Source organism: Erinaceus europaeus, chromosome 8 (assembly GCF_950295315.1).
Source record: "Erinaceus europaeus chromosome 8, mEriEur2.1, whole genome shotgun sequence".
Taxonomy (NCBI): Eukaryota; Metazoa; Chordata; class Mammalia; order Eulipotyphla; family Erinaceidae; genus Erinaceus; species Erinaceus europaeus.
In genome coordinates, this window is record NC_080169.1 from 56341488 (window position 1) to 56368038 (window position 26551).

The 26551-nt window shown below is 38.2% G+C and overlaps 1 protein-coding gene across 4 annotated transcripts in view; it reads right to left on the bottom strand.

Moving 5' to 3' along the window:
- CDK14 (cyclin dependent kinase 14) overlaps positions 1 to 26551 on the bottom strand; it is a 722913-nt gene that overhangs the window by 421435 nt on the left and 274927 nt on the right. For all 4 annotated transcript variants that reach the window (XM_060196252.1, XM_060196255.1, XM_060196254.1 and 1 more), the window contains one exon: positions 7500 to 7594. In XM_060196252.1, coding sequence (XP_060052235.1) covers positions 7500 to 7594 — 95 coding nt within the window. The remainder of the gene's footprint in view (positions 1 to 7499; positions 7595 to 26551) is intronic.

Here is a 26551-nt window from a genome sequence, read left to right on the forward strand (position 1 = left end):
CCATTTAGGGTGCTTCTGACTGTTCCTGCTGTATTGCTTCAGGCATCTACTTTTAAAAGCGTCTTCCCATCGAAGAAAGAATCCAATCAGGAGAGTAGAACTAACCACGTGTCTCCATTCTTGGGGACTTCCAGGGTACTGGAGAACGTTCCTCAAATTAGAGTAGTCCTTCTCCATGGGAAACATGGAGAAGAAGTCCAGAAAGTCCCAGTGGAAATCCCCATACAAACCCCAAGGTCTACAATCACGGTCATAAAGAACCAAATTGTGGCCCAGAGCAAAATGTAGTCCTTTTCCTCAGGAAATATGGGAGAGGGAATCCAGAAAGTCCAAAGAGAAATCTCAGTGCATCTCCCAAGCTCTATAATTAGGGTCACAAGAAACCAAAGTTCCCAATCAGGGAACTGAAGTGTGGCCCAGAGCAAAATGTTCCAGAGACAGAGTAACTGTCTCATGATGAAATAGTAGAGGCTTTGGCAAACCTCTTCATAAGTAGAAAGGCAACCCATGGCGGATGGGTAGCCAAGTTTACTTATCTGGGTGATGGGCGGGTTAGGTCCCACGTCGGTGCAGGTCCCTGTTTCAGGGCTTATGTCAGTCCCTTGTTCGGGCACCATATGTTTTCGCCGGGCTGGCTTCACGGGCGGGTAACAGATGACCAGGGGCTCATGGTTGAGCTGTAGGCAGTATCTCTTTATTCATGCAGGACGCAGTGCAATCTATACCGAGCTAAGCTAAGCTAAAAACTACAAACAATCTTGTCCTTATAAATATACTAGCCCAGTAGGGTGGGAACAGGATGCGACGCAGACAGGGTGGAGAGAAAAGTGACTGGTGAAAATCAGGGTATGACAAGGAGAGGGGGCGGAGCAGGTGAGAATTTTACCACTAAACCACCATTGCCGTGGAGGGAAGGTGGTGCTTGTTAACAGAGGTTATGTAAATAGAATACAGTGTTATGTAAATAGAATGCAGGGGGGAATAAACCAAATCAAACAGAAGGGGTTTTTAAAGCATACCAACAGGCCCTTTGGAATATAGCTAAAATAGGCCTATCAACTATCTACAAAACAGAGACCCCCAACTCTTCATCTGCAATATTCCAGCCTTTAGGTTCATGATTAGTCAACATTTTTTTTTGGCTTTATATGTTAACTCTTCTTTCAGTCACCAGATTCCGGAAGCTACCATAATGCCAACCTGACTTCCCTGAGGATACGACCCCACCAATATATTCTGGAGCCCTGCTTCTCCAGAGCCCCGCCCCACTAGGGAAAAAGACAGACAGACTGGGAGTATGGATCAACCTGTCAATGCTTATGCTCAATGGGGAAGCAATTACAGAAGCCAGACCTTCCACCTCCTGCACTCCATAATGCCCGCTGGTCCATGCCCCCAGAGGGATAAAGAATAGGAAAGCTATCAGGGGAGGGGATGGATATGGAGTTCTGGTGGTGGGAATTGTGTGGAGTTGTACCCCTCTTATCCAATGGTTTTTGTCAGTGTTTCCTTTTCATAAATAAAAATTATTAAAAACATTAAAAAAAAATACCCTGGGGGCAGGTGGTGGTGCATCTGATTGAGTGCACATGTTACAGTGTGCAAGGACCTAGGTTCGAGCCCCTGGAAAGCTTCACAAGTGGTAAAGCAGTGCTGCAGGTGTCACTCTGTCTCTCTCCCAATCTATTATCCCCTTCCCTCTCAATTTCTGACTGTCTATATCTGCAAATAAATAAAGATTAAAAATTTTTTTAAAAAAAAATACCCTTCATACAATTTTTGGTGACACAGGGTTTTTTTTGGGGGGGGGTTGGAATGTGCCACTAGAGTGAACAGTGGATAGCAATGCCTGCACAAGAAGTTCACCATTATTGGCAGTCATTTTTCCCTCTTTTTACCCTTATAAAAACATAGAAGAAGGGAGAGGAGGAGGGAAAGAGAAACATCTGCACACTGCTTGTGAGGCTTCTCTGCTGCAGATGGGGGCCAAGGGCTTGAACCCAGGTACTTTCACATGGTAACATGTATGCCCTACTTGGGGAGCCAGCACCCACTCCCTCATGACACAATTCCTTCCACCCACCCTGATAGAATAAAAGACTTTTTCTTTATATAAAGCTATACATTACTCGAGATGATACTGGGCATGTTCAGAGTGGTATGGTCATAGACTGTTGCACAATAGTTTGGCATTATTTAAATACTTTAGAGCATTTTAAAAGTACTGACTGCTCCAGTGAATATCATGATTATTTATAAATTTGTTGCTTTCTTTCTTAGAAATAATTGTAAAATGTGTAATGAAAAGTGCTGATACACATTATTTTGCTCTCATTTAATTTAAAATATTACTGAATATTTATGCATGTAACTAATGGTAATACATATTTACATAATCATGTTTACTATTAATATGCTTATTTCTACTGAGGGAATCTGTTTTAAATTTTTCAGTATGGTGTTAAATATGGTAATTTGGCATTTTTCATTCTTGGCAAAAAAAAAACAACTAAATTGCTTAGCTTTATGTTTTTAGTAAAAAAAAAATCCATTAGCAGTTTCACTACTAAATAAATTTGAGTTAATGATTTTGAGCAACTTTCTAAATTTTCCATTTAAGTCTTAAAGCTATGCAGGAAAAAATGTAGCAGTAAGTATTATGAAACCTTTCTAACCAAACTAACTCACTGTGATTAAAATGTTCTTTTGTTCTGGTGGTGGGAACTGTATGGAGTTGTACCCCTCTTATCCTATGGTTTTTGTCAGTTTTTCCTTTTCATAAATAAATTTTTTTAAAAAATGTTCTTTCTATTTGACAACAATTGGAAGAAGGCACTACTCACAATGATATGCATCACAGGGGGCCCCATGTTACATGTTGAGACAAGAACAGCCTATTTCTCAGTGTGTCCCATCCTTGTAGCTTGTAGATCATTATAGTTTTATATCTATGTGCTCTGAAATATGACTAGTAGCTATCTACAAAAAGGAACTCCCCCCAACTCATCATCTGCACTATTCCAGCCTATAGGTTCATGATCAGTCAACAATCTGTTTTTCTGCTTTATATCTTAACTCTTCTTTCAGCCACAAGATTCCAGAGGCTACCATGATGCCAACCTGACTTCCCTGGGCAGAAGATCCCACGAATGTGTCCTGGAGCTCTGCTTCCCCAGATCCCTGCCCCACTAGAGAAAGAGAGAGGCAGGCAGGGAGTATGCATCAGTCTGTCAATGCCCATGTTCAGCAGGGAAGCAATTACAGAAGCCAGACCTTCCACCTTTTGCACCCTATGATGTCCCTGGGTCCATACTTCCAGAGTGATAAACAATAGGAAATTTGGGGAGTTGGGCGGTGGCGCAAAGCACAAGGACCAGTGTAAGGATCCTGGTTCGGGCCCCCGGCTCCCCACCAGCAGGGGAGTTGCTTGACAGGCGGTGAAGCAGGTCTGTAGGTGTCTGTCTTTCTCTCCCCTCTCTGTCTTCCCCTCCTCTCTCCATTTCACTCTGTCCTATCCAACAATGATGACATCAATAACAACAACAATACTAACTACAACAACAAAATAAGGGCAACAAAAGGGAATAAATAAATATTTAAAAAAAAATAAGTTGGATGGAGGGTAGATAGCATAATGGTTATGCAAAGAGACTCTCATGCCTGATGCTCCAAAGTCCCAAGTTCAATCCCCAGAACCACCATAAGCTAGAGCTGAGCAGTGCTCTGGTTAATAATAATAATAATTTAAAAATAATAATAATAATAAAGAATAGAAAAGTTTCTAAGGGAGGGGATGGAATACAGAGTTCTGGTGGTGGGAATTGTGTGGAGTTGTACCCCTCTTATCTATGGTTTTTGTCAGTGTTTCCTTTTTATAAATAAAAATTTTTTTAAAAAAAGGATTCTACATTTCAGATCACTCTATGTAAGAGAAAACAGAATTTAATAGAAAGCCAAAGCTAAAAAATATTGCATTATCCAAGGAATCATTTTAATAATGGCCTCCAAAGTCATTTGCAAACTTTTCATTATCCTGACCCTTAGAAGGTTCTTATGGAAATTAAAATATTTCTTCTTGGAATAATATAAAGCAGATAAGCTTGGAATTCTCTTTTAAAGGACAGGAGTATATTTATTCTGTGGGTGTTTCATAAATAAGAATCATTTACTTTCTAGAACTCAATTTATCTAGAGACCTGAAAAAAGTACATGGAGACAATTCTAAAGCCTAAATTCTAAAGTTTCTCTTTGGGGATATATCCAAAGAAAAGAAAGAAACCTATCCAAAGAGATCTATATAAATTTCTTCTACAATCTAGAGTACTTCTCCCAAGTGCCCAACTCTGATTTCAGAGATTCACTCAAAAATGTTTACTTCAACACACTAAAACAGTAGCAATTAAAAGGTGTTTCACAGGCTGAGGCTATGAACTGAACTGTCAATGCCCCTGTCCAGTGGAGAAGCAGTTACAGAAGCCATACCTACCACCTTTTGTACCCCATAAAGATCTTTGGTCCACATTCCCAGAGGAATAAATAATAGGGAACCCTCCAATAGAGGGGAGGGGATATGGAACTCTGATGGTGGGAATCGTGTGGAAGTGTACCCCTCTTATCCTGCAATCTTGTCAATCATTATTAAATCACTAATAAAAAAATGCAGAAAAAAATGGGAGTGTTATGGTGGCAATGAGGAATTTCATTTCAATTTAATTATTCAATGGGATGGAGAGTAGATTTTTAAAACATTTTTCTTAAAAATATTATAAAAGTCAAGTGAGTATACCAAGAGTAATTGAGACTTAATTGAAATATTGCAACTAGACACACTGGAAAACAGCAATAACAATTCTAATTTTGAATCAACTGATTACATTATTAACTATGAAATCATTGATTAAACAAAAGAAATTATACTTGCATTGATGTGTGAATCTGCATCCATTCTTGGCTACATGTAATGTATGCAACTGTTCAGCGTTAGCTGTCCTTGTATCCATATTACCATATTATTTAAATGTATCTATCATTTATATGTAAATAGACAAGATGAATGGCTTCTTCATTTGACAATTTTTAAATGACTTGCAGACACAGGCAGACATTAGCAAAACAAAAATGTTGCAAATATTCAGTCTATTATATGTTTTTTAGAAAGAAAATTGAAACTATTTCAAATTTTAAAAAAAGTAGAGTGGTAATTACAAAATAGGATCTTAATATATTCACAATACCAACAGCTATTCTTCTCAATAAAAGCCCTCACTGATGTCACTTGTATCTTATAAATTACATGTTCTCAGATCCATCTGTGAAAATTGGGATGTTAATTATCATGGTTACATTTCATGATTCCACAGTTAAATGCTGAAGTGATGCTACACAAATACCATATGCTTTTCTTAGGAAAAGGAAGAAAGATTAATTATGAGTTCAAATCCAAGTCTTCAAGCAGTAATGCTCTCAACACAATATGATCATTAACTTGTATGCCATTCAAATCGGAGGAGGCCTTAATTAATAGCTGAAATACTAACTAAGGGGAAAGATCATGAAGTCCAAATTGTAAGTATCAGGTTTTCCTCCACAGAAAACATCCTAATAATGATGCTTTTGAGAAATTAAGTTACAAATCCAAAGGAAGAAAAAACTACCACAAAGTACATGAGCTTTCTCTGATAAAACAGTCTCCAACATGCAACTTAGATTTATTTAATAGACTAAAAACTGTAGTGTGTCCTAGGATCAAATTGATTATAGATAATGTATCTTATAAAAGTTAACATTTTCTGACCAATGACCCCATCCAAAAATTGGGAGAGGATATGAACAGAATATTCACTACAGAAGAGATCCTGAAGGCCAAGAAACATATGAAAAAATGCTCCAAATCATTGATTGTCAGAGAAATGCAAATAAAGACAACAATAAGATACAACTTCTCTCCTATGAGAATCTCATATATCAGAAAAGACAGCAGCGACAAATGCGGGAGAGGTTGTGAGGACAAAGGAACCCTCTTGCACTGCTGGTGAGAATGTAAATTGGTCCAACCCCTGTGAAGAGTAATATGGAGAACTCTCAGAAGGCTAGAAGAGGATTTTTCCTTATGACCTGGCAATTCCTCTCCGGGGGATATACCCTAAGAAACCAATCACACCCCATCCAAAAAGATTTTGTATACCTATGTTCATAGCAACACAATGTGTAATAGCCAAAACCTGGAAGCAACCCATGTATCGGATGAGTGGCCAAGAAAGTTGTGATATATATATAACTCAGCTATTTAAAATGGTCATTTCACCTTCTGATTTATCTCAGGAATCCTGTTAAGTGAGATAAATCAGAAAGAGAAGGATTAATACAGGATGATCTCATGCATAGACAGAAGTTGATAAATACTACCATGATGCTGGCCTGCCTTTCCTGGAAGGAGGACTTCTCTAATGCATCCTGGAATCCTACCTCCTCAGAGCCCGACCCAACTAGGGATAGGTAGAGACAGGCTCAGGGTATGGATCGACCTGCCAATGCCCATATACAATGGAGAAGCAATTACAGAAGCCAGACCTCTGACCTTTTGTGTCCTGTAATGATCTTTGGTCCATACTCCCAGAGGGATAAGGAATAGGAAAACTTCAATAGAAGGTATAGGATATGGCACACTGGTGGTGGGAACTGTATGAATTGTACCGCTCTTATCCCACAATCTTGTTGATCATTATTAAATCACCAATAATAAATTTAAAAGATGAAGTTGAAAAAAAAAAACACAAAGCAGAACTTGGACTGGGTTTGGTGTATTGCAACAAAGTAAAGGACTCTTGAGTGGGAGTGGGGGCAGGTTTCAGGTCCTGGAATATGATGGCAGAGGAGGACGAAGAGGGGTCTGAGCTGTTAAGTGCAAAATTGAGAAAAGTCATACATGTACAAACTACTGTATTTTATTGTTGACTGTAAACCATTAATCTCCTCAATAAAAATAAATAAAGCCAATATTTCACAGAAGAGGAAGATATTTTACAGAGTACAATTTTTATTTTACATTATGACCTGTGAAGACAGCAAAACATTGTTTTTTACTTACATTCAACCCCTCTAGTAGTGTTGTTAATTGGTATAACTGGAGACTATGTCAGATCATGATGTAAAATGTGATGTTTTAGGGATTCAGAGTAAAGCATCACCTAATTTGGGGATTTTTCAGTTGATTTGATACCCAAATGCAAATGTTTAAAGTACTTTCCCCCTATGTCTTCCAGAACACTTCTGTGGACAAAGGTCAGAATCAATAAAAAGTTTTGAAAGCTTGAAAAAAATTAACATTTTCTGAATTTTTCTTTTAAGATCTACATTGTTCAGAGTTATATAAAATCACAAGATTCTATTCAAGCAAAGTACTTCTCTCAGTATAGTAGCTTGAAAGTAAAAAAAATCAATGATAATGCAATTAGAATTTAACTCAGATCTATACAATCTGACATTTTTATCTTACTTACCACATATTCAAACACAAGTGTCAGTGTCTCCTTGGTATGGATGATATCATGAAGCAGTACTATGTTAGCATGTTTTAGTCCTTTTAATAAGGAAGCTGCAAAATAAAATGAACAAATATAATTCAACATAGATAATGATTAACAGATATGCTTCATTATCATTTTGACACATTATCTGATGCAATGTACCTATGTGTCCATTTTCCAAGAGAATAACAATTCAGGATCAAGAGAGGACAAGAGAGGAAGATCATAACTCATGTACATGAAGCTTTTCAAAATAATTTTACTTAATATTAGTCTCTATTTAGATTACATTATGATCAGAGAACCTATTTGTCGTGACTTCAACTCTTTAAATATACTGATTTGTGTTACTACTAGAAAATCTATCTTAAGGTTCATCTTAATATACGTGCCATTTGAATGACATACGTATTCATTCAGCGGTTACTTAAGAAGTATTATAAATACTAATGGATCCTATTGCCTATGAAGGTGAGTTCTACTATCTACTTGTCAACTTTTTGTTGTTATCCTGAGTTTGTGTTCCTTTTTTTTTGACTTTTAAAAATCATTTTTCTCGGGGGGTTCCCTGAAGATGGCGGACTGAGAAGCTGCTAGTGGCTTGAGCTCTGATCATATCTTCTGGAAATGGTAGGATTTTCTGCCTTTAGTAGGCCAGTCAATAAGGGGTCACCAAGGAGGTGACTATAACTTAATTTGGGTTAAGAATTAGAGTAAAGGTGACATGGACTAGTGGGCGGGCTGCTCCAGACTTCCCAGGTGGCGGTGGGCAAGGCAGGTGCGCCGGGCACTGTCTTCAGCCCGGGAAGACGGCTCCTCCGCCGGTTGCAGAGCGCTGCTGGGCGGCCGGCAGAGGACCGAGAGGGAGCACTGTAGCTCGGGGCTTTCTCTTGGGAGTCTCCGGGGACCACCGCGACGCTGAGGGTGGATCCGAGGACTTCTTGAGTACAGCTCTCATTGGATCAAAAGGACTTGGAGCTAGTTTTCATTTTTGAGAAATCCTTTAAAAAAGTCTGGAGGGGGGGGTTTCCCGGAAGATGGCGGACTGAGAAGCTGCTAGTGGCTGAGCTCCGACCACATCTCCTGGAAACGGTAAGATTTTCTGCCTTTAGCAGGCCAGCCAACAAGGGGTCCTAGCGGTGACACCAAGGAGGTGACTATAACTTAATTTGGGTTAAGAATTAGAGTAGGGAAAAAAGGGGAAAAAATTTATTTTTCTTCCTTTTAATTTTCAAGCATACTTCCTTCCTGGCCCCCCCCCCACCCCCATAAGCAGTCCCTGGGGACCAGCTCTGAGCAGGATCCCCCACACCACCAAACAGGGTGCTTTTTTGAATTCACTGATACACATTTAGGAATTTCCTTTCACTGCTCTTTAATTACAGCTTTTTTCTTATCTTCTCCCTTTTCTCTCTCTTGTCTCCCTCTCTCTTTTTTTTTTCTTAATCTTGTCATACACTTCTTCCTTCTTCTTTGCCTTTCTGAATTTGTGAATTATTTTGGGGAAGAAATCTGACTCAAAGTGGACTCTCTATGTGTGTATCTCTACTCTAGTTCCCTTTCCCCGATTGTTACCTCTAGAATATACAGTGGATAGTAGATTTGCATAACTGTCTATTCTTGCTATTCTTTCTTTCTTTTCTCTTTCTTCTCTGGGATTTGGTTACTATTTTTTCTCGGACTGGAAAAATTGTTTGGCTAACTGGTAACGATTAAACTACTTCAATGCTTACTTCAGTTGCTACTGTAATTCCTGAGGTTGGTGAGTGCAATTGTCATAAAGGTATTTAGTACAGTGTTACTTGTACTCAAGACACAAGTGAGGAACAACAGAGCATAAAAAAAAAGAAACACATAAATAAAAAAAATGGGTAGATCAAAAACAAATAAAACTACTACTCCAATGAATGAAGACAAGAACCCAGAAGAAACTACAAATCAGCCAGAAGTAACCAGAGATAAGAAAAGTATGCAAGCAATAATAAACTTATTAATCACAGAAATGCAAACAACATTGGAGGAAAGGAATGGCAGTATTAGGGAAACAACAGTTGAGACCCCCAAGGAAAATACTGATTATCTTGAGGCAATTAGAGAACTGAAAGCTGAAATAGCTGTAATGAAGAAAGAAGCTGAGGCAAGGGAAAGCAGACTAACAGAAGCAGAAAACAGAATTAGTCAGACAGAGGATGAGTTAGAGAAAACAAAGAAAGAGGTGAAAGAGCTTAAAAAGAGATTGAGAGACACTGAAAACAACAACAGAGACATATGGGATGATCTCAAAAGAAGTAACATTCGTATAATTGGCCTGCCAGAGGAAGAAAGAGAGGAAGGGGAAGCAAACATTATAGAGGAAATTATAGAAGAAAACTTCCCAGACCTGAATAACAGAAAGGATATCAAGATACAAGAGGACCAGAGAGTACCAAACAGAATCAACCCAGACCTGAAGACACCAAGACACATCATAGTCACAATGAGAAGAAGTAAGGATAAAGAAAGGATCCTAAAGGCTGCAAGAGAGAAACAAAAAGTCACATACAAGGGAAAACCCATAAGATTATCTGCAGACTTCTCCACTCAAACTCCAAAAGCCAGAAGGGAGTGGCAAGATATCTATCGAGCCCTGAATGAAAAAGGGTTTCAACCAAGGATAATATATCCTGCTAGACTTTCATTCAAACTAGATGGAGGGATCAAAACCTTCTTAGACAAACAACAGTTAAAGGAGGCAACCATCACCAAACCGGCCCTGAAAGAGATTCTAAAAGACCTCTTATAAACAAGAACATCACTACAATACTGGCAATATATCAGAGCAAACAAAAAAAAATTTTTTTTTGAACAATGGCACTACAATACATTAAATCCATAATATCAATAAATGTCAATGGCTTAAACTCACCCATCAAATGGCACAGAGTGGGGGGATGGATCAGAAAACATAACCCAACCATATGCTGCTTGCAATAATCCCATCTGTCACAACAAAATAAACACAGACTTAAAGTGAAAGGATGGAAAACTATCATACAGGCTAACAGACCACAAAAAAGGGCAGGAACAGCCATTCTCATCTCAGACACGATAGATTTTAAATTAAATAAAGTAATAAAAGATAGGCAAGGACATTACATAATGATTAGAGGATCAACCAGCCAAGAAGACTTTACAATTATTAACATCTATGCACCCAATGAGGGACCATCTAAATACATCAAGCACATACTGAAAGAATTTCAAAAATACATCAATAGTAATACAATAATAGTGGGAGACTTCAATAAAACACTCTCACACTTAGACAGATCAACAAAGCAGAGAACCAATAAAGATACAAGAGAATTGAATGAAGAGATCGACAGCCTAGACCTCTTGGACATTTTCAGACTCCTCCACCCCAAAAAACTGGAATACACCTTCTTTTCAAATCCACATAACACATACTCAAGGATAGACCACATGTTAGGCCACAAAGACAGCATCAATAAATTCAAGAGCATTGAAATCATCCCAAGTATCTTCTCAGACCACAGTGAAGTAAAACTAACATTTAACAACAAACAGAATATTATTAAAAGACACAGAATTTGGAAACTAAACAACATGCTCCTTAAGAACCACTGGGTCAGAGACTCACTCAAGCAGGAAATTCAAATGTTCCTGGAAACTAATGAAAATGAAGACACAACCTATCAAAATATTTGGGACACAGCTAAAGCAGTACTGAGAGGGAAACTTATAGCCATACAATCAAATATTAAATACCAAGAAGAAGCTCAAATGACCGACCTTACTGCACACCTCAAGGACTTAGAGGAAGAGGAACAAAGGAACCCGAAAGCAACCAGAAGGACAGAAATCACTAAAGTTAGAGCAGAAATCAACAACATCGAAAATAAAAGAACCATACAAAAGATCAATGAAGCCAAATGTTGGTTCTTTGAAAGATTAAACAAAATTGACAAACCCCTAGCCAGACTCACCAAACAAAAAAGAGAGAAGACTCAAATTAATAGAATTGTAAACGATGGAGGAGATATCACAACTGACACCACAGAAATCCAGAGAATCCTGCAAAACTTCTATAAAGAACTATATTCCACCAAACTAGAGAATCTGGAAGAAATGGAACAATTCCTAGAAACATATGCCCTTCAAAAACTTAACCAAGAAGAACTACAAAATCTAAATGCACCAATCACAGACAAAGAAATTGAAACCATGATTAAGAATCTCCCCAACAACAGTCCTGGACCAGATGGCTTCACAAATGAATTCTACAAAACTTTCAGGAAACAGTTAATATCCATACTTCTTAAGCTATTCCATAAGATTGAAGAAACAGGAATACTCCCTTGCACCTTCTATGAAGCCAACATCACCCTGATACCAAAAGCTGATAGGGACAGAACAAAAAAGGAAAACTACAGACCAATATCTCTGATGAACATAGATGCCAAAATATTAAACAAGATCTTGGCCAACCGGATACAACAACATATCAAGAAGATTGTTCATCACGACCAAGTGGGATTCATCCCAGGAATGGAAGGCTGGTTCAACATCCGTAAGTCAATGAATGTCATTCACCACATCAATAAAAGCAAAGCCAAAAACCACATGATTATCTCAATAGATGCAGAGAAAGCCTTTGACAAAATGCAACACCCATTCATGCTCAAAACTCTACAAAAAATGGGAATAGATGGGAAATTCCTCAAGATAGTGGAGTCTATATATACCAACCCTACAGCCAACTTCATACTCAATGGACAGAAGCTGAAAGCATTCCCCATCAGATTGGGGACTAGACAGGGATGTCCACTGTCACCATTACTCTTCAACATAGTATTGGAAGTTCTTGCCATAGCAATCAGGCAAGCGAAATAAATCAAAGGAATACAGATTGGAAGGGAAGAAGTCAAGCTATTTGCAGATGATATGATAGTATACATAGAAAAACCTAAGGAATCCAGCAGAAAACTACTGGAAGTTATTAGGCAATATAGCTAGGTATCAGGCTACAAAATCAATGTTCAAAAATAAGTGGCATTTCTTTATGCAAACACTAAATCTGAAGAAGAAGACATCCAGAAATCACTCCCCTTTACTGTTTCAGCAAAATCAATCAAATACCTAGGAATAAAGTTGACCAAAGAAGTGAAAGACTTGTATACAGAAAACTATGAGTCGCTACTCAAGGAGATAGAAACTGATACCAAGAAATGGAAAGATATCCCATGCTCATGGATTGGAAGAATAAATATCATCAAAATGAATATTCTCCCCAGAGCCATATGCAATTTTAATGCAATACCCATGAAAGTTCCACCAAGCTTCTTTAAGAGAATAGAACACTACAATAATTTATCTGGAACCTGAAAACACCTAGAATTGCCAAAACCATCTTGAGGAAAAGAAACAGAAATGGAGGCATCACACCCCCAGACCTTAAACTATATTATAAAGCCATCATCATCAAAACAGCATGGTACTGAAACAAAAATAGGCACACAGACCAGTGGAACAGAACTGAAAGCCCAGAAATATATCCCCACACCTACAGACATCTAATCTTTGATAAGGAGGCCCAAAGGATTAAATGGAAGAAGGAGGCTCTCTTCAATAAATGGTGCTGGGAAAACTCGGTTGTAACATGCAGAAGAATGAAATTGAACCACTTTATCTCACCAGAAACAAAAATCAACTCCAAATGGATCAAAGACCTAGATGTCAGACCAGAAACAATCAAATACTTAGAGGAAAACACTGGTAAAACACTTTCCCACATACACCTCAAGGACATCTTTCATGAATCAAACCCAATTGCAAGGAAGACTAAAGCACAAACAAACCAATGGGACTACATCAAATTGAAAAGCTTCTGCACATCCAAAGAAACTATTAAACAAACAGAGAGACCCCTCACAGAATGGGAGAAGAACTTCACATGCTATACATCAGACAAGAAACTAATCACCAAAATATATAAAGAGCTCAGCAGACTTAGCGCCAAAAAAGCAAATGACCCCATCCATAAATGGGCAGAGGATATGAACAAAACATTCACCTCAGAGGAGATCCAAAAGGCTAACAAACATACGAAAAACTGCTCTAGGTCACTGATTGTCAGAGAAATGCAAATAAAGACAACACTAAGATACCACCTCACTCCTGTAAGAATGGCATACATCAAAATGGACAGCAGCAACAAATGCTGGAGAGGATGTGGGGACAGAGAAACCCTTTTACATTGCTGGTGGGAATGTAAATTGGTCCAGCCTCTGTGGAGAGCAGTCTGGAAAACTCTCAGAAGGCTAGATATGGACCTTCTATATGATCCAGTAATTCCTCTCCAGGGGATCTACCCCAAGGACTCCATAACACCCAACCAAAAAGAGGTGTGTACTCCTATGTTCATAGCAGCACAATTCATAATAGCTAAAACCTGGAAGCAACCCAGGTGCCCAACAACAGATGAGTGGCTGAGAAAGCTGTGGTATATATACACAATGGAATACTATGCAGCTATCAAGAACAACGAACCCACCTTCTCTGACCCATCTTGGACAGAGCTAGAAGGAATTATGTTAAGTGAGCTAAGTCAGAAAGATAAAGATGAGTATGGGATGATCCCACTCATCAACAGAAGCTGAGTAAGTAGATCTGAAAGGGAAACTAAAAGCAGGACCTGATCAAATTATAAGTAGGGCACCAAAATAAAAACCCTGTGGTGAGGGGTAGACATGCAGCTTCCTGGGCCAGTAGGGGGTGGGAGTGGGTGGGAGGAATGGGTCACAGTCTTTTGGTGGTGGGAATGGTGTTTATGTACACTCCTAGCAAAATGTAGACATATAAATCAGTAGTTAATTAATATGAGAGGGGGAAAATCAGTTGTATGTCTCAAAGTTTCTCAAAACACAAACTGAATCTTTTTAATATATAGGCTGTGTATCTGATATGCGGACTCTCTCAAAAGCCTAGACCAAGTAAATTAGAAGCATCCAATAGCACAGCTATATACAAGATACTGGATACTGTACAGCAAACCCTAACAAAAGGACTTTTCAAAATTAACCCAATTACCAAATAATGTGATGATATCATTAACTATCAATTGTCTTTTTGAACCCTAAGACAGCAGGAACCTCACATCTCCACTAGAGAGCCCCTACTTCCCCCAGTCCTGGAACCCTTGGATAGGGCCCACTTTCCCGTATACCTCTCCCAATCCATACCAAATAATATTGCATCCGTCGATCACAACCTAACCAACGCAACGATTGCCACCTCAAAATGCTTCACCTCAGACTGTGTCCAGAGACTTCACGTGTGGAATGACAACCCTTCAGCTTCATTACTCGGGTGAGACCTTACCTTTTATAGTACACTCTAATTTCATCTCAGGTGGTTCACTTTCTAACATAGTCCCAAAACCTAGATATACACCAGTTTCTGTGAGAGAGAGCTTATGTTCACACGTATCCATAAACTACTGCAAAATATATACCTGAAAGCAGAAGTACACTAGAGTTTGCAGTGAGTACCTCCCTAACACTTCCTCTCCACTATTCCAAGCTTTGGATCCATGATTGCTCAACAATTTGTTTGGCTTTGTATGTTAACTCTCTTTTCAATCAACAGGTTCCAGATGCCACCAGGATGCTGACCAGGCTTCCCTGGATTGAAGACCCCACCAATGTGTCCTGGAGCTCAGCTTCCTCAGAGACACACCCTACTAGGGAAAGAGAGAGGCAGACTGGGAGTATGGACCGACCAGTCAATGCCCATGTTCAGCGGGGAAGCAATTACAGAAGCCAGACCTTCTACTTTCTGCAACCCTCAATGACCTTGGGTCCATGCTCCCAGAGGGATAGAGAATGGGAAAGCTATCAGGGGAGGGGGTGGGTTATGGAGATTGGGTGGTGGGAATTGTGTGGAGTTGTACCCCTCCTACCTTATGATTTTGTTCATTAATCCTTTCTTAAATAAAAAATTTTAAAAAATCATTTTTCTCATGTACAAACTACTGTATTTTATTGTTGACTATAAACCATTAGTTCTCCCCAATAAAGAAAAATAAAGATAATTTTTATTGGGGGATTAATGGTTTGCAGTGCAGTACAATTTCTCATCTTACAGCTTAAGTTCTCTGCTGAACATTCACACCCACAACCTGGATCCTTTTACATTATCATACATCAGAACCCTGAGTTGCTTCCCACCCTCTCTATCCCCTGTTTTGGTTCTTTGGATACCATGCCCAGTTCATGTTTTGCTTTGTGTTTTCCCTCTTGGTCATTATTTTTAAGTCCCCCTTATAAGAGATATCATTTGGTATTCACACATTAATTTTTGTACTGGCCAACTTTCTGAATAGCACTTCTAACGTACAGTAAATTCTAAGTGTGTTGGGAAACATTCTTATCAGATGCATCTAAGCCAATAGCTGAAAGTCTATGTTTCCAGTAAGCTATCTGCATATCCCTCAACATGGCTTAATAGGCTACAGTCTGAGGACAGTCAAAGCTACCAGACATTCAGTGGTATGAAAGAGGGTTTTCTGTAGCTACTGATAAGCAGAAGTTATTCATATGCTGAGTTTAGCCTATGCTCTTTAGTTTCAGTTACCACATCTTACATCTTAAGTACCTATAATCATGTATCCCATTGTGTATTTTGCTCCCACCCAAACCTACCACTTTGTAAGTAAAATGCCCAATATTCTCTAAAACTTGTTTAATAAAAGGACCCCAGGAATGAAGGGAGTAGCTTTTTGCTGCCCTTCTCCTTTCTAGGATGCTGCAGGTCAGTAAAAGGACACCTTCCTCCAGGCTCTCAAAGTAAAGACTGAGAATTTTGTAGTTTCTCTGAGGAATTTTTTGGATATCATGTGACACAACTGTAGAGATTGCTCAAACTCACAACTGCATTTTTCCTTTTGCACTTTGCATATTTTGAAGCTCTATCATTTACTACACACACATTTTGAATTGTTATCTTTGATCATATACCACTATTTATCTCAATTACCCTAGAAATTTTCTTCGTTCTCTAGATTCTATTGCCTGATGTCATTATAGCAATTCTAGCTTGCTTCTTTTTTCTCTCTTTTACACTTCTTTAAAAAAATTCTTTATTGGGGGATTAATGGTTTACAGTGATAGTAAAATACAGTAGTTTGGATATACATAATAACATTTCTCAGTTTTCCATGTAATAGTACAACCCCCACTAGGTCCTCCTCTGCAATCATGTTCCAGGACATGAACTCTCCCCCTCCCCTCAGTCTTTTACTACTAAAGTAAAAGCAATACACTAAGAAATACACCAAATACAGTTCAAGTGCTGCTTACTGTTTTCCCTTCCAATCTTCTTTTTCAAATTCTGTCTATGAATGAGATCATCCCATGTTTATCCTTTTCTTAATGACTTATCACACTTAATATGATTCCTTCAAGCACCATCCAAGATGGGGTGAAAAGGGTGAAATCACCATTTATAATAGCTGAGTAGTATTCCATTGTGTATATAGACCATAACTTGCCCAGCCACTCATCTGCTGTTGGACACCTTGGTTGCTTCCTTCGAGCCTGCTTTTGATTAGTGTTTACACAGTTTATCTTTTAGAACCTTTTTAATCTACCAATATCTACTTATAGATAGCATATCATTTGGTCATATGTTCATTCTGTCAATCATTTACTTGCAGTTGATTCTTGGATCATTTACGTCCAATAGAAATAAGAACACATCAAGACCACCTGGGACTACAACAAGACAGGACTAGAACGACTTCAGGAACCCACCAAATCACCAGTGAGTGCAAACTCGTGTGGCTTGTGGCCAAAGAGTAGCCTAGGGAGAGATTAAGTGGCTGGTAGCAGTCCAGAAGTTTACCAGTTGAGACCACCTTCAGTCTGTGTCACCAACAAAAAGGTGGCTGAAGGGAGGAGAGGACTCCCTTAAGACTCATCAAAGGCAACTGTGAGTTTCCATTGCTACTGCCCTCAGAATCTGCTCCAGATTCTGGAGCAGGGGGGGGGGGGGGGGTTGTGCTGACACCAGGGGACAGAAAACTACCCAAGAAAATCAGGAGAAGATCTATACCTCTGTGGCCTAGCTGTAGGGTGGTGAGAGTCTCTTTACATAACCACTGGATTATCTCTGCCCCACCCTGCTTTATCTCTTGGTCAGGAGTCAGTGATTAAGCTAAGAAGCCTACTTATAGTTTAAAAATCCTCAGGCTCCCATAGCCTACATGGAAAAAAGAACAAAAGAGGCTTTTAAGTCACTGTGCTCCAAATCAGGGATTAAAATAATATTGTAACAACTGTCAATTTCCTCAACTGTGAACCTTTTAATTACCTTACTTAGACACAAGTCAATCCAGGCAAGAGTGATCACTAATTTGAAAAGTACTAAGAGAGGGACCTCATAACATACTATACAAAAGAATAGTAATAGTCTCAAAATGTGGAAGCTCAACAGTACACTACTTAACAACTACTGGATCAAAGAGGAAATAAAGGAAGAAATCAAAATGTTTTGAGAGTTCAATGAAAATGAAGACACAAGCTATCAAAATATTTGGGACACAACTAATGCAGTCCTCAGAGGGAAGTTCATAGCCATAAAAGCACACATTAGGAAACAAGAAAAAGCACAAATAAACAGCCTGATTGCACATCTTAAAGACCTAGAAGAAGAAGAGATCCCAATCAGAAGGGCAGAGATAATTAAAGTTAGGGCAGTAATAAATAACATTGAAAATAAGAAAACTATACAAAAGATCAAGGAAAGTAAATGTTGTTTCTTCAAAAGAGTGAACAAAATCAACAAACCGTTAGCCAGACTCACAAAACAAAAAGGGAGACGACCCAAACAAATAGGATCATAAATGAAAGAGGAGATATCACAACAGACATAGCAGAAATTCAGCATATCATGCGAGGCTTTTATAAACAACTATATGTCACTGAGCTAGAGAACCGGGAAGAAATGGATGAGTTCCTAGATACCTAAAAACTTCCAAAATTAAGTAAAGAGGAACTAGATAACATGAACAGGCCCATCATAGCTAATGAAATTGAAACAGTTATCAAAAACATTCATGTGAATGTAAGTCCTGGACCAGATGGTTTTACAAATGAATTCTACAAAACCTTCACTACTTTGAAAAGTCTTACAGAAGATTGAAGACACTGGAATACTCCCTTCCAGCTTCTATGAAGCCAACATCACTCGATACCAAAAGTAGACAGGGACACAACCAAAAAAGAAAACTACAGATCAATATCTCTGATGAACATAGATGCTAAAATACTGAATAAAATTCTAGCCAACTGGATACAGCAGTATATTAAAAATATTGTTCATCATGACCAAGTGGGGTTTATCCCAGGCATGCAAGGTTGGTTTACTATACTTAAATGAATTAACATCATCCACCACATCGATAAAAGCAAGACCTTTATCAATAGATACAGAGAAAGCCTTTGACAAAATACAACATCCCTTTATGATCAAAACACTACAAAAAATGGGAATAGATGGAAAATTCTTCAACATAGTGGAGTCTATATGTAGCAAACCTACAGCCAACATCATACTCAATGGTGAAAAACTGGAAGCATTTCCACTCAGATCAGGTACTAGACAGGGCTGCCCACTATCACCATTACTATTCAACATAGTGTTGGAAGTTCTTGCCATAGCAATCAGGCAAGAGCAAGGAATTAAAGCAATACACATTGGAAGAGAAGAAGTCAAACTCTCCCTATTTGCAGATGACATGATAGTATACACAGAAAAACCTAAGGAATCCAGCAAGAAGCTTTTGGAAATCATCAGGCAATACAGTAAGGTGTCAGGCTACAAAATTAACATTCAAAAGTCAGTGGCATTCCTCTATGCAAACACTAAGCTAGAAGAAATTGAAATCCAGAAATCAATTCATTTTATTATAGCAACAAAAACAATAAAATATCTAGGAATCAACCTAACCAAAGAAGTAAAAGGCTTGTATATTGAAAATTATGAGTCACTACTCAAGGAAATTGAAAAAGACACAAAGAAGTAGAAAGATAATCTATGTTCATGAATTGGAAGAATTAACATTATCAAAATGAATATACTACCCAGAGCCATATACAGATTTAATGCTATCCCCATCAAGATCCCAACCACATTCTTTAGAAGAATAGAACAAATGCTACAAATGTTTATCTGGAACCAGAAAAGACCTATAATTGCCAAAACAATCTTGAGAAGAAAGAACAGAACTGGAGGCATCACACTCCCAGATCTCAAATTGTATTATAGGGCCTTGTTATCAAAACTGCTTGATACTGGAACATGAATAGGCACACTGACCAATGGAAAAGAATTGAGAACCCAGAAGTAAGCCCCCTCACCTATGGACATCTAATCTTTACAAAGGTGCCTAGACTATTAAATGGAGAAAGCAGAATCTCTTCAACAAATGGTGTTGCAAAAAATGGTTGAAGCATGCAGAAGAACAAAACTGAACCAAGTGAATAAGTCAGAAACAGAAGGATGAATATGGGATGATCTCACTGTCAGGCAGAAGTTGAAAAACAAGATCAGAAGAGAAAACACAAGTAGAACCAGAACTGGAATTGGCGTATTTCACCAAAGTAGAAGACTCTGGAGTGGGTTGGGCAGGTCCAAAAAGGATAACAGAGGACTTAGTGGTGCTTGTATTGTTATATGTAAAACTGAGAAATGTTGTGCATGTATAAACTATTGTATTTACTGTCAAATGTAAAACATTAATTCCCCAATAAAGAATTTTTTTTAAAAAAGGACACATTATTTGCATCTTTTTTTTTTCCGTGAACAGCTTGCAATAATCTTCATTTCTGACTTTTTTTCCCCAGTGAGTTCAATTAAATTTAATTTCATTATGAGTTCCACTGGTTTCTATTATTAGCATTTGTATTTCTGGCCAAGATAATCTTTTTTGTTTTTTTGATATACCTAGGAGACTGAATAAGCAAGTATATTTTAAAGTTCTGTATATTTTGTTTTTTTAATTTCATGACTTACTTGGTTATGTGAACTTTTATTATTATGTCTAATAACTATCAATTTAGTGATGTTTTACAGCAGTTTTGTATAAGTGTGGGTTAATCTGTCTTAATTTTATTCACTCAAGGGACCTGATACTTAGTTTGAAAGCCTACTCTTACATAAAACAACTCTTCATTGCTTCTACGTGCTTTTTATAGATAGTGACGGTGGTAAATTGGGGAGCGTTTAGTGCATCTCATTTCTTTTCCATTTTCATAGGATGCTTAGTTTCTCATTTTTACTTCCTTACATTACCTTTCATCATCTTTTTCCCACTCATGTTTCCTTTCTTGCCTTTTTTTAAAGATAGAGACAGATAGGCAGATAAGCAAAGAGAAAGAGGCAGAGAGTGAGAATGATCATAACACTTAAGCTTCAGTCAATGCAGTGGGTGGAGGGGGGCTGGGCTTAAACTTGGGTCACTTGCTTGGCAAAGCAGCACATTATTAAAGTGAATTATTATGGTGGCCCTATATCTGAGTTTTTTCAGAAGCAGTGTTTTTAGGATGGCTGTCCGTTTCAATTCTAAAAGTTTTCAATCTCCCTGTATTCAGTGCTACGAATGATGTTAAGTACCAATCTTTTCTTTCTGACATTGTTTTATCTGTTTTTCACCCCAGAGCTCCATACCCCACTACTGTTTTTTTTTCCTTTTCGCTTTGTTTTGTTCTCTTAAACCTCTCTTAAGCTTCCCCTTTGCATGAAACCACAAGTTCTAACACTCTTGAAAGCACAGGCCCTATGTGTGCTTGCTTTCTCTTTGTTCTATTTATTACTTTTCTAGGAATATGAGTGGGAAAATTTAAATTCAGGCAGTCAAAATTCATTGTTTCCCAAACTGTTTGTTTCAGATCAAAACCTGATACACATTAACAAGTCAATAAATCTACACTAGGGAAAGAGAGAGGGAGGCTGTGAGTATGGATCAACCTGTCAACACCCATGTTCAGCAAGGGAAGCAGTTACAGAAGCCAGACCTTCCACCTTCTGCACCTCACAATGATCCTGGGTCCATACTCTCAGAGGGTTAAAGAATAGGAAAGCTATCAAGAGAGGGGATGGGATACGGAGTTTTGGTGATGAGAACTGTGTGGAGTTGTACCCCTCTTATCCTATGGTTTTGTCAGTGTTTCCTTTTAATAAATAAAATTTTAAAAAATCTAACTGATTCATTTAAGTTCTCCAATGGGAATATATATAGACACAATATATGAAGTAGTGAGCGAGTCTATTTCTTGAATAACAAGAGCCTGCTGCACCTGTCAGCTCTTCAAGTTTGACTATCTTCCTTTCACACTAGTCCCTGATTGCAGGCTGATGACAGATGACACTCACTTTCAGTACTAGAAGTCTTGCTATCTACCCCTCCCCAAACCCAGAGACTAGCTAACAATGTGGCAATTTCAAAAACATGGTGAGGAACATCTGGTTCTGCCTCTTAAATGTCATTCCTTCTCCCATACAAATCTCTTGCTTGTCTTAGAAAAGGGAAAAGGCACTATGCACCCACTTCTCCATAATCAGACTATTAGGACAACTTTCATGTCAAAAAAGAAGTTTTGAGTTGTTAAAACTTCAATTTTTTATAAATAATATCATAAAGGACATAATTGATCTTTCAAAAATATTGCTTTAGCTAAAATGCATTTCTTTAGAATTATCTCCCTATATAATACATGAAAATGGAATCATTGGGTAAAAAAGATATGAACATATGTTTAGACAGTATTTACATATTAAGAAGTATATTTAGTCTAACATCTTTCCAACTCTATAAAAACAGAATACCCATGAAAGGTGTGAAAATATGAAAAAAATGAACCATTCAAACTGCCCATATTTTCAAACAATTAAAATCTTTATTAAGTAAGTTCGTATGAATTTTATACAATATAGATACATGTGTTAATTTAAAGATACTCCTTTTTTGCATTTTATTAGTGATTTAATACAGATTTTAAAAATTATAAGATAACAGGGGTATAATTCAATACCATTGCCAGAAAAATACAACGAGGATTTCTTCAGAAACTCACTAAGCCACAGATACTAGTTTATAGATGATATTATGATTCCATGCTGACTTCCCTGGGCAGAAAGCTTCACCTATGTGCCCCAGAACCTTACCTTTCCAGAGCCCTACCCCACCAGGAAAACAGAAACAAGCTGGGGGTATGGATCAACCTGCCAACATCCATATCCAGCGGAGAAGTGATTACAGAAGCCAGAACTCCCACCTTCTGCATGTACCCCAAAAAGAATTTTGCTTCATATTCTGAGAGGAATAAACAATAAGGAAGTTTCCAATGGTGGGGATGAGCACAGAACTCTGGTGTTGGGAACTGTAAGGAATTGCATGCCTATTACAATTATAAATTTACCCCTTACAATCTTGTAAGTCAATATTAAATCAGTTATAAAAAAATTTTTTAAAGGCATCAGACTGGTATCCTCCCTTACAGAAGGCTTTATACCTGGATAAGAAGGAGGGAAGAGATAGTATGCAAGAAGGATGGGTAGACAGGTATTATATTTTGGGTGGGAGTGGAGGTATGCCTGAGGTAGCTCAATTATATCTAAACAGATCACTTTTCCCCGAGCTACATCCTGATTTTTTTTTTTTTGAACCCAGAGTCTTGTCCTGGTTACATCCTGTTTTTTGTGGCAGTCAGCTCCTCAATCTGAGGAGGTCTCTTAAGGGCTCTTGCTATTTGTATAGATTTCCTATCTTTCACAAACAAATTTGGGGAAAATACTATGTTAAGAATATGGTATAATCTTAGTTCCAAGAAAAAGATTTTGGGGCTATTTTATCCTCATATGACATATCCTAGTTTGTGACAGCTATTCTTCCTCCTCCTCTTCCTCATTTTTGTCCTTTACCTCCTCCTTCTTACACTCTCCAGGTAAGCTTTTTACCAGTCCAAGATACAGTTTTAACAACATATAACTGATATATAAAAAAGACCATTTAGACTGATAACAATTTGCTATGGATGGTTCCTTCTAGCCCTAAAAGATAAGATACATATAGCCCAGTGCCAGAAAACTCTAAGCAAACTATTGTTGAGAGATCTCATTTGCTTCATATTCATCTATCATGATCAAGTTAATTTTACACTCTAAAACTGTTATGTAAAGATGACCACAACCATTTTATCTGAAATTTGTAAATTAGCATTCATAAAAATAGTTACAGAGATCACAGTAACAATAAAATCACAAAGCATGAGCTCTGAAGAACCAAACACTGAACAGAATTATGGTGGATTTTAATATTGTTAATTCCAGTAATTCACAATTTTCTTTCTTTTGTTTTTTGTTTTGTTTTGGTTTTGCCTCTAGGGCTATCGCTGTGGCTCAGTGCCTACACTACTAACTAATCCAATGCTCCTGGAGGCCATCTTTTTCCCATTGTTATTGTTGCTGCTGTTATTGTTGTTGCGTAAGACAGAAAGATATTGAGAGGAAAGGAGAAGACAGAGAGAGGGAGAGAAAGACAGACACCTGCAGACCTGCTTCACTGCTTGTGAAGTGACCCCCTTGCTGGTGGGGACCCGGGGGCTCGAACCAAGATCCTTACGTCGGTCTTTGTGCTTCCCACTACAAATGTTTAACCTGGCGTGCTACAAACCAGCCTTCAGTTTTCTTTCTTTTAATGAATAAATTCATACATCTGCCTTAAATAATGAAAGTTTTATTAAATAGGTTTCAGATATCAACCTAGGGACCAACTTCAGGCTTGTTTTTTTTGTAAAGATTCCTTCTCAGGTATGAGTATTTCAAAACACAACAAAGTATTTGAAAATGCTTCAGGAACTTTAACAGATGAAATCCTTTAAAGATCTAACTAAATGTTATTTTGCAGGAAAGGAAGCTCACTTGGTGAAGCAAGTTTTGCAATACATAATATGATTTGTAATCTTGTCCAGTTTTACTTCCCAGCTTATAACCTCAGTTTGTCAAATTCAGTGATGAGATTCCCCTTTAAGCAGTCACTCCAAGAAGGTAGTAGAATTCAGACTCCAATGAAATAGAATGACACAGGAATCTTAAGTTTTCTCTACTTTATATCTAAATGCTTTACAGCCACCAATTTGCAGGTATATTCATGACACCAACCTGACTTCCATGGGAAGACATCCTCACCATTGTGTCCTGGAACCCCACCTCCTAGAGTCCTACTCCACTAGGGAAAGATAGAAACAGGCTGGGGGTTTGAATCAACCGGTCAATGACCATGTCCAGAAGAAAAGCAATTCTGCCAGACCTTCCACCTTCTGCACTCCATAAAGGTCTTTGGTCCATACTCTCAAAGGGTCAGAGAATAGGGATTTTCCAATGACGGAGATGGGATGCAGAACTCTGGTGGTGGGAATTATATATATGCAATTGTACCCCTCTTACCCCACAATCTTGTCAACCATTATTAAATCACTAATAAAATAAAATTTTAAAAAATCTTAGTTTGGCAGAAGTTGGAATATATGCCTCAAAAGACTGATCTTCTGACTCCTAACAGAATTCTATTTCTATAATCAAAGCATTATCTCTTGTTCACTGTTCATTGTTTTGATCTTTCTGTCTTCATTTCTAGTGTTTCCCTGGCTCTAGTTTCCCTTTACTCTTTTTCCAGTTGGTGAAAGGGAAAAAAACAAGTTAAGACCAGAAGGTCAGACATGCATGATATGAGTGTGCAATTGTCTGCCACTTAGACTAAAAAAGATAGGAAGAGGGGCTGGATGGTAGTACATCATGTAAAGCTCTAATGTTACCATGTGCAAGGATCTGGATCCAAGTCATCTAGGACTAACCTGAAACAAGAAAGTACCATCAGCAATGGAGCAGCACTGCAGGTGTCTCTCTTTCTCTCTCCCTTTCTATCTCTGTCATCCCTCTCAATTGCTCTCTTTCTCTGGAAGGAAGGAAGGAAAGAAGGAAGGGAAGGAGGAGAGGGAAGAAGGAAGGGAGAGAGGGAAGGAGGAACGGAGGGAGGGAGGAGAGAAGGAGGGAGGAAGGAAGGCAGGAAGGCTTAAAATCCAGTAATTGGGGTGGGGAAGTGGTGCACCTGGTTGTGCACACATGTTACAGTGTGCACACATGTTACAGGTTCAAGCCTCTGGTTCCCACCTGCAGGGGGGAAGCTTTGCAAGTGGTAAAGTAGGGCTGTGGTGTCTCTCAGTCCCTCTCCCTCTCCATCTCCCCCCACCCTCTTGATTTCTGGCTATCTCTATCCAATAAATAAAGATAATAATTTTTTAAATAAAAGACAGTAATTACTAAGGAGAAGGACTAAAGGGGAAAATCATTGTTCAAACTGGCTTTATTAAATTGCTTTTATCCGATGAAGTCAATTCTCAAAGTATTTCAGTGGTGCCTTAACAAGATGATAAGTATTTGTCCAATAGGATTCTTGATGGAGGTCTCTCCTCAGTTCCTCCTGACTTTGCCACACTCTCAACTTCAATATATCATACTTTTTACAGGGTTCCAAAGCACCATGTTTTTTTGAGGTTTCTGGAATATGGTGGCTTCTATTCTTTCTCAGAGGTGCAGAATTTCTACCAGTTCTTCTGATCTTAGCTACCATTTCCTCTGGAAGTCTCTGCTGACCCAGAAGTTAAAGTTAGAAGCATTTTTAATCAGTCCTTCAGCATCATGAGTTGTCCCATCTCAGTGCTGTAATTAGCCAATGACCTATTTCTACTTGGTTTTATTGCACACTCACATTACTTGCTCTTATGCCTGCTGTGCTCATAGTACTCAATTCACTGCTGGGTTTATAGAAATGCCTATTAAATGCTGGCTGAATAATGCATGCATGAACAAGAAAAATAAAATCCTGAAGCAACTGTCCATAAATCTCCACAAATCGCACAGTTTATATTGTTGCACTCTGTTGTTGCTTGGTTATCTTATTACAATGT